Source organism: the organism of the source record quoted next, unplaced genomic scaffold (genome assembly GCF_019419815.1).
Source record: "Pyrus x bretschneideri cultivar Hongxiangsu unplaced genomic scaffold, Pyrus_bretschneideri_v1 Contig24, whole genome shotgun sequence".
NCBI lineage: Eukaryota > Viridiplantae > Streptophyta > Magnoliopsida > Rosales > Rosaceae > Pyrus > Pyrus x bretschneideri.
This window is the reverse complement of record NW_025999546.1, coordinates 3,898,195-3,906,896: the sequence shown is the minus strand read 5'-3', so window position 1 is coordinate 3,906,896 and position 8,702 is coordinate 3,898,195. Positions and strand designations below refer to the sequence as shown.

The window sequence follows — 8,702 nt, the reverse complement described above, 5'->3', positions numbered from 1 at the left end:
TAACCCATTTTGCCAAATTTTAACATGTGATACATCAACAATTTAGTTCTTTGATCTTAAAGGGAATCTAGTTTATTCTCATGGTTTTTGCTTCCACCATATCTAGCTTTACATGTTGATTTAATTGCTTGATCTTGTCATACATGTTAGATTATATGTTAAATTTTGAAGTCCCAAGAATGAATCTCCCTATGAACATTTTTTTTACAGTATAAGCACAAGTTATTATTAGTGGACATCAAGAAAAACAAATACAAGTATTTTAATTATAATATGAATGAACGACACGGTGGAACAGAACCACTTTTCTAATGAATTCCAAACAAAACAAAATGCCTCCAAGATTTTCCCCAAAAGAAAAGTAGTTGAAAGTTGAAACTTGCAAGAGTTGAAGACTTCACGTGTAGAACCAATTAAGTCAAACATTTAAAAATATATGTGTAGGTTAACTACGAACTGCAAGAGTTTGATACAAGTTTCTTGCAGAACAACAAATGCTAAAAAGAATTGAGAAACATAATTGCTCGGCTTTCTTTCCTAATTTCAGCTATGATCCTCACCTTGTTTGCGAGGGTAAATGCTAATATGATACAAGTATTTTGTTTGGTTTTTTCTTAACATTTAAGCTTCGTTCTTGTTTCGATTCTTCTGTGAACAGGAGGAGCTCTGTAATATGCTGGCATTGTTGCAGGAAAGAACATCTGTCTAACTCCTTCGGCTTTAATTATCGGGAATATGATTCCTGATGCACTCTGAAAATTGAAAACCAAAAGATTAGTTAGCGATTCATGCTTGTATTGTTTGTAATATGACTTATATAACGAGCTTGCAGATGAGAAAGTAATGGGAAAATGAGTAAACATACCACGATCAATCTAGCCCCTAACCACATCCGTTTCGGTGTAGGGAATGGAATCATTAAGCGGCTGACTCCATAGACAGCCACAGCAAAGAAATGGAGAAACAGGCTGATTGGACGAGGGTTAAGACCGGAGAGTAGAGATATTGGTCCATTTGAACAGATGCCGCCAAGGCTTAAGTAGTCGAAACATGCTTCACGCATTTCCTGTCTTGCGAGGTCAGGCGATGCACAAAACACCTTGTAAAGGGCACCGGCCAATGTGTTTATAGTAGATGACACAGGCTGCAATGAAAATTAACTAATTTCATCACACACATTTCCACATGCATGATAATATGCTCTCACCAAGATATATATATATATATATATATCCGACTTGTTATGTTGTTCAATTGTGAATCAGTGCTTGACGGAATAATATAACATGTCAGACTGTCTAATAGGAGAAATTTTTAATTTACATGTAGGAAATGCGGCAATATACCTTGCGGAGCGTGTAAAATGATTCAAGATAATCGCACAAAGCAGGTGCATCGTTGAAGTCACTTAGGGGTCTCAAAAGATCCCTTAGAAGAACAATGTCGGAAAGAGCCACAGTCATTCCTCCTCCAGTTAAAGGATGTCTCATGTTGAAAGCATCCCCCAATAAAATTGCGCCAGGGGTGGGCTGAGGAGCAGCCGGCATGCTTTTGTTTTGCATTGTTCTGATAATTCCTTTATCAACCGCTGCTAGAAAAGCCTTTAAGAGCTGATGGGGAACCTGAAGCAAATTCCTCAGATTAGTCCCTTTCGATCGAAATGAATGGCATTGAAATTTAATAAAGTCAAGCAAAATAATAGATACCTGAGGAGCCACCACGGTTTTCAAATACTGAGCCATTTCACCGTTAGCTACTGATGGTACTTTTGTGCCGGGTACATCTACCAAACAACGAACCTCGGTGCTACTAATAGGATAAAACAAGATGGGTGAAGGGTCTCCCAAAATCACATGTCCATGGTTTGCATGAGGAAGCTCACAGTTCTCCAAGATCAAACCGACAAAGCAGGATGGATTTTCAATCTGCAGTATTTAGACAAATTAGTCTTGTTGGTCTATAATAGCAAACACTTCAATGCTAAAATATAAAAGAAATGTTCGAATTCTGAAGACTGAAATCAATGAATTACATTGGGAGTAGAGATAGAGCGGCGCAGATTTGAAAAGCAGCCATCGCATACTATTGTTAGCGGAGCATATGTTCTCATCTCCTCTCCGGCCTTGTTCTTGTACATCACTCCTCTGATAGTGCCACTTTCTTCAATTAGTGTTGTCACTGTTCCTTGTTCCATTTTCACACTGCAAAGAAAACATTGTCAGACATTATAAGAGGTACAAAACAAATTACATCAAAACAATCACAGCCAAGAAATCATGATGATCTTCTCATCATACTCAGAAGGAAAATGGGAATTTACGTACTTTGAAAGAGTTGCAGCCCTTTCGCGCATTCGTTGGATGAAACGTCCATTGTGGAAACTTCTCCCGGCGATATCTGAACTATATGTTTCTAAGGGATATGAAAGTTTTGTGTCATTGCCATTTTTGTAAAGGGCATAACCAAACACTTTTTGAGCATCAATGGACTCATTAGCACAATCTTCAAGACCCAATTCAATCAACTTGAGATAGCCTCCAGGCTGCAATAGTTCACCAACAATTCTGTCTGGCTCGTTCAAGTCTCTTTCGATCACATGTACACGCCGTCCTTCCTATATTTAACAAGAACCAAAACTCATGATTAACTCAAAAGGCTACATAATTACAACTTTAATTAAGCTCCGCTATAGGACAAGAAGATTCGAATGCTTAATTAGCCAAACGAATGACAGTTACAAACTGCCATAAACCAAAGTTTAGCTGTGTGAACAAGACTAATATACTGTTTGGACTGCACTATTGCAATTAGCACCCCATATTAGAGCCAACTCATAAAGATAAAAACAAAGAAATTGGCTTTGATAACTTCATTTATTGACTGAATCCTCCATTGAACGGTTTATATAAATGCTACAAATGTTAGTGAGAAACATTTAAAAAGCGCGTTTAGGGTAATATTAAGGTCCATTCTTGTTTTCCCTGGTTAAAAACGATGTTTCAAGCATTTTTAACTATGAAATCGGGTTTTGATTAAGAAAAAAATGAATCAATAAGAAATAAAAAGTCAAAAAATAACTAGAGTTGAAAAACTATAATGCTAATAACGATTGACGATGATGACGATTTCTATTGAACATTCATTCATCTTAAAAAATAAAAAATATAAACTAGAGAATGTAGATTATGAAGATAAAGAGAGAAAAATGATGATCACCTTCCCAAGAGTGTAAGCAAGCGCAGCACCAGCAACTCCGGCACCAACAATGACAACATCAGTATTTTTCTCAATCTCCGTCGCCGAAAAAACACCAGTTTCAGAAACATTCGCGACGTCTTCCTTCTTCTTTTCGCTGTAGGTGGTGTTTATGATGAGGAAGAAAACAGAACTCAAGAAAGAAACCAGGACACCAGCAAGAACATACTCATAAACCATAATTTAATTAATTAATCTTTACGATTTAGTGTTTTTGTTTGTCTAGAATTTGGTTGTGAAGGTGAAGTGCTTGATGCTTATGATGGAAGTTGAAGGGCGTTTATATAGAATGGGAGACTGCAGTTGGTAACTTGGTAGGCAACTGCCGCGGTGTTTCTGGCCATTTTTTTATTAATGAATTTTAGCAGCGTGTGGATTATGTGAAAGTCGTGTGGGCAAGAGGACAAAGATACAGTCACTTGGGGGACAATTTAATGGTGTCACACTCATTTATGCATTATTTGATTTTGATTACAGCTAATCTTTTTATTTCACTTGTCCAAAGTTATATAGAAACTTATTGTGTGTGTGTGTATATATATCCGAGGTTTTTCTTTAATATATATATATATATATATATAAAAGCAGTCCGTAAGTTGCTTTTAAAACTGCTTTCATAAAAGCATAGAGCTTTTAATGAATATTCTTCATTCATCCAATACCTCATTAATTTAAAAAAATTACATTATTGCTTAGAGAACAAAGTGACCTCCACTACATACTACTACAACCATTTACCTTACACAACCACCATGATGATTGTCACACTCCAACCCGCGAATAAAGACTATTCACGAACTAGGATGTGAGCCATATTTTAGCTATAGAAATAAATTCTACAACCAAGATATGGTTCACACCTTAGCTCGTGAATAGTCTTTATTCGTTGGTCAGGGCGTGACAATGGTTGTCACCATCTCTGCCACCACAATTGTCACCACGCCACAACTACTACAATCGCCACCACAACCACAATAACTTTTGCCACCACCATCATAACAGTCCACAGTCGCCCTTACCACTAGTGTTATCTTTGCACGCCAACCACCACACCCCACTATTGGCACTGACCACCCCCAACCATTGTCACTGCCATCACTACCACTACCCCCATTGCCATTGTCACCGACGTCGTTGTCATCACTTACAATTGCAACCACCAACCTTACCACCACCATCGATGTCACCGCTAATGACACCACCACCACCACACCAAAATCACCATCACTTCCGCTGCCACCAGTGCTACTTTTACACCCCACCAACACACCTTACTATTGGTACCATCGCCATCGCCATTGCCAACCACTGCCTTTGCCACCACTGTCGTCGCCACCATCCGCTAGCATATTTATTTTTGTCATTATATAGAATTATATTATATCACTCACATTAAAATTTAACAAACACCTTTACATTGCTTTTTATACTCACAACACTTTTAAAAATAGAGCTTATCAAGTGCTCATCTACTTTATTTTACATCTGAATATTCTTGAAACACAACAGAAGTAGTTTTTTATTTTATTTTTATTTTTTTTAAGGCACAACCATCCATGATGGGCCCTAAAACATTTATTTGTAGTGGAGAAAGTGGATGACTGAATTTTTTCAAAGAAACACTAAATGACTACTATTTAACTCAATAGTCATAACTTCGAATATGGATGATTTTTAGTAAAGATGATCTTTGAAAGAATATCTAAAATATAAACGGTTTGTTGAAATACATTATGAAACGAGACTAACCGAACTGTACCAAAAATATGTGCTAAAATGTATCTCTGGATCATGACTATATAATCTTTTGGGTAATCATTTAACAAAAAATAAGAAATAAAAAAAATGAATGGAACTTCCATGAGTAAACCTGTCGAAACACATGAATTGGTAGCTATTTTTCATTTGCCTCCTATTCTTATATTAATTGAATAGAATTTGGGAAATTTTAGGGATCTAAGTTGGAATTTGTTCTGCCTTTAAAATTTCCAATTCGAACTCGAAAAAATCCAATGAATGCATTTGTATAGATTTTTAGAACTCCGATTGTTCTCTTTGAATTTTTTCGTAGTGTTCCAAATTTATTAAAATAACACATGGTGGATTAAAGATCACGCATGACGTACCATGATCTCCGAGTGTTGACTAAAAAAATGAAAAAGATGACAGAGCGAAACACATGGTGAATTCATCTAAAAACTTAGTCAAAGAGTGCTGGCACTGCCATTGAGACTAAGTTTGGTCGATGTGTCAAAGATATGTGCGTGGGCTTACAGATGTCCGCCACATAATAAATTACAAACCATTTTTTTTAATTTTCGAATGGACGAAACTAGGAGTTGATTGAAGGCTGAAATAGCTATCAGAAATAATTAAAATATGCGTATAGAAAAATAAATTTATAAATAAATAAGTAGTTAATTTATTTATTTTTATTTTATCAAGTGTAGATTTTCTGAAAGGTTGTGTTATCTACACACTTATTTTTGAGAGGTGTATGAGGTAAAAACATAAGTGTGTGAATGCACCACCCTTTTGAAAATTAATATTTTTTTGAGTACATTAATATTTTACGCTAAAGGAATAGAGAGTTCAGCTAAGCTACACAATAGGCAGCCTAATTTGGTATCGAATTTGCCATCTACAAGATTCGAATCTAAGACATTTTACTTTTAAATGAAGAAGAATACAACCAGACTGTAGTACTAAGTGACTCGAAAATTAATATTAATACTTAAAAAACAAATGATTTATAATAGTATGTAGACGTGGGAGCAACGGGGACGTTTTTGTTTTCCTATATTTTATTTTTTTGATACATCGACCCCATTGTTTATTTGTTTGCTCTTGGGGCAAGTGGGAAAGTCAATTCTCCAAGCCATCAGTACGGAAGCAATGCTTTGTCAAAGTCGAAGTTGAAAACGAGGATAGATCGATGAACTCAAACGTAACAGGTAAACAATCCAAATAAAAATTTCTAAGTGGCATGATTGAATCTTGGTTTCAATCATACTACGTAAATGTGAACAAGAAGAAATATGTGGATGCAAATAGCATAATATCATTGACGTGGTAAAACCCACACACAATAGGGAAAATTCATAGACACACAACCAGTTAAAGAATCCACTAACGAATAAGATTTTTACAAGACTCAATTTGATAGAAACTAGACTCGAAGCTTTACCAAATACTTATGTCTTGCAATACACTGTTTTTTTTTTTTTTTTTTTTGCTCTCTTTTGGATGATTGCATCACAATAGGTCATCCTCACGAGTAAAGAGATCCACACAGCTTGTTCACCATAATGTAGGATTATGAATGAATGCAAGGATTCTAAAGGTTTCACAAAGTTGCTCACGCTAAGCCTAGCAAACATAAAACCTCTCCCTTTCAGATGTAATATTGAATATTACAGTTATGCAAAAGGTGAAGAAAGAACGATGTAGACTTATAGGACTGGGATCGCCTAACTACAAGGAGTAATAATAGGGAAAAACAGTCTTAGGTGTGTTCCTAAGGTAAAACTAATTCTACAGACCTAATTAACCAACCTAAATAAATATGATTTGATTAGATTTGATATCACTCTCCTAATTTTTTTTTTTTTAAACAATCGATATTATCTACACTAAGAGGAGTGGGTGGGCTTAGCCTCACAATGGGTTAACAATAACGTGGTTCAAATTCACATTTGATAAGAATCGAACCTAAGACCTCTTACATACTAGTGAATAGGAATATCACTAGACCGTAGTACTAAATGACGATATCACTCCTAATTAACTCAACCTCCAAACATAATGAAAATTACAAACTCACGTATACAAGTCTAGGAAAGAAACCAATAAAAGTCTTGCATGTGGGACCTTGATTTTCGGACTGTCGGACCAAAGTGGAAGAAATAGTGAAGACCCACACAAATGGTAGGCTAGGACCTACAAGTCTATATGGTTGGAATGACCCACACGATCTGGATCAGATCATCTTAGGTTTTATCGGGACAAGTTAATCTGATAGGCACTGGAATGGTAGGCCAGGTTTGGCCTCAAGAATGACCTACTTGGCCCTCAAGGAACATATCCCCTAATCCTAGACTTATTAGGAGAGAATCTTCGGAATTACTATTATTATGGAAATTAATGTGTGCTCCAATTAATCACTAATAGGAAGAAAATGTTTCTAGATTTCCTATTAGGATTATCTCGGCTTTTAATACTGATTTCTATCCTCATAAGGACTCTCATTAAACACTATAGATACACCCTCTATATCATATTCTCTACGCTTTATCCCACTACTTGAAGCTCTTAAATTTTGTCCTAACTTGATCATCGTAGGGTATTTGGCCGGTTCCTCATCGGTGCGTAGGTTCTCATAGGGTCTTTGGCTGGTTTCTCATCGGTGCATAGGTTATTTTACGATCTTTTCTTGTTGGCTTGTAGGTTTCCTGCGATTATTCGTATCATAAACAATGATTTGCTAATTTGGTTCCAACATTGCGCTTCAAAATTCTCTTATTATATGAAAATATTAGCCATTAAAAGTTTGAACTTGGGACGTAGTGAATTATAAGTGAAATTGTAGAAAGGGGGCCATAATTTCTAATGGTGCCACCGCGTTGGCAAATATGCTCAAGAATTTTCAAATAGGTTAAGTGTCATGAATATGCTCAGGAATTGTCAAATATATTTGGATAATTTTTATATTATTTCATTACCTTGTAATTGGTGAGATATATAGGAATTACAAGAGTTGTTTACAAGTATTTCATCGATGTGGGATAAGAAATTAACAATAGAACTAATATATACAACTCGTAGCACTCCTTCAAGTTGGAGCAAAGATGTTACGCATGCCCAACTTGTCGAGCAAGTTGGAAAACACACTACTAGAGACAACCTTAGTAAGCACATCAGTGAGTTGATCTTCAATTTCCACAAACGAAAAGGCAATGATTCCAACATTCAATTTCTCCTTGAGGAAGTATTGATCAATCTCAACATGATTTATATGATCATGTTGCACTGGATTATGAACAATCTTTATAGTTGCCTTATTATCAAAATGTAGATTCATAACTTGGTTCCAAAACCGAAGTCTCTCAACAATTTCTTCCACCACAACAACTCACAAACACCATGAAACACATCATATAGTTAGTGTTGGAACCAAATTTGCACATCACCATCCAGGGAGGAGTGCTCGAACGACGATCTGCAAGAAGGAGCAAACAAACCGTGAACTCCTTAGGGCACCAGTGTGGTACTGGCCAAAGGATCTCCGACGATCAAGTCAATAAGGGCCTTAGAATTCAAGTAGTAGGCAAGAGAGTGAGAGAATAATATTGTATGCAATGTGCACGATATCAGAATACCTTTAATGAAACCTATATGGGAGTGTCTGTATAGTTATCATGAGTGAATCCTCTTAGGATATTGAATCC

General features: G+C 36.1%; 1 protein-coding gene across 1 annotated transcript; it reads right to left on the bottom strand.

The window, feature by feature from the left end:
- Positions 1-244: 244 nt before the first annotated feature.
- LOC125468294 (squalene monooxygenase SE1-like) lies at positions 245-3,525 on the bottom strand. Its single transcript, XM_048585992.1, has 7 exons — positions 3,217-3,525; positions 2,325-2,614; positions 2,033-2,201; positions 1,707-1,925; positions 1,347-1,622; positions 866-1,144; positions 245-752 (listed from the first exon to the last, which is right to left on the bottom strand). The coding sequence occupies exons 1-7, from the start codon at positions 3,433-3,435 to the stop codon at positions 615-617; spliced, it is 1,590 nt and encodes a 529-aa protein (XP_048441949.1). The 5' UTR covers positions 3,436-3,525; the 3' UTR covers positions 245-614.
- Positions 3,526-8,702: the final 5,177 nt, after the last annotated feature.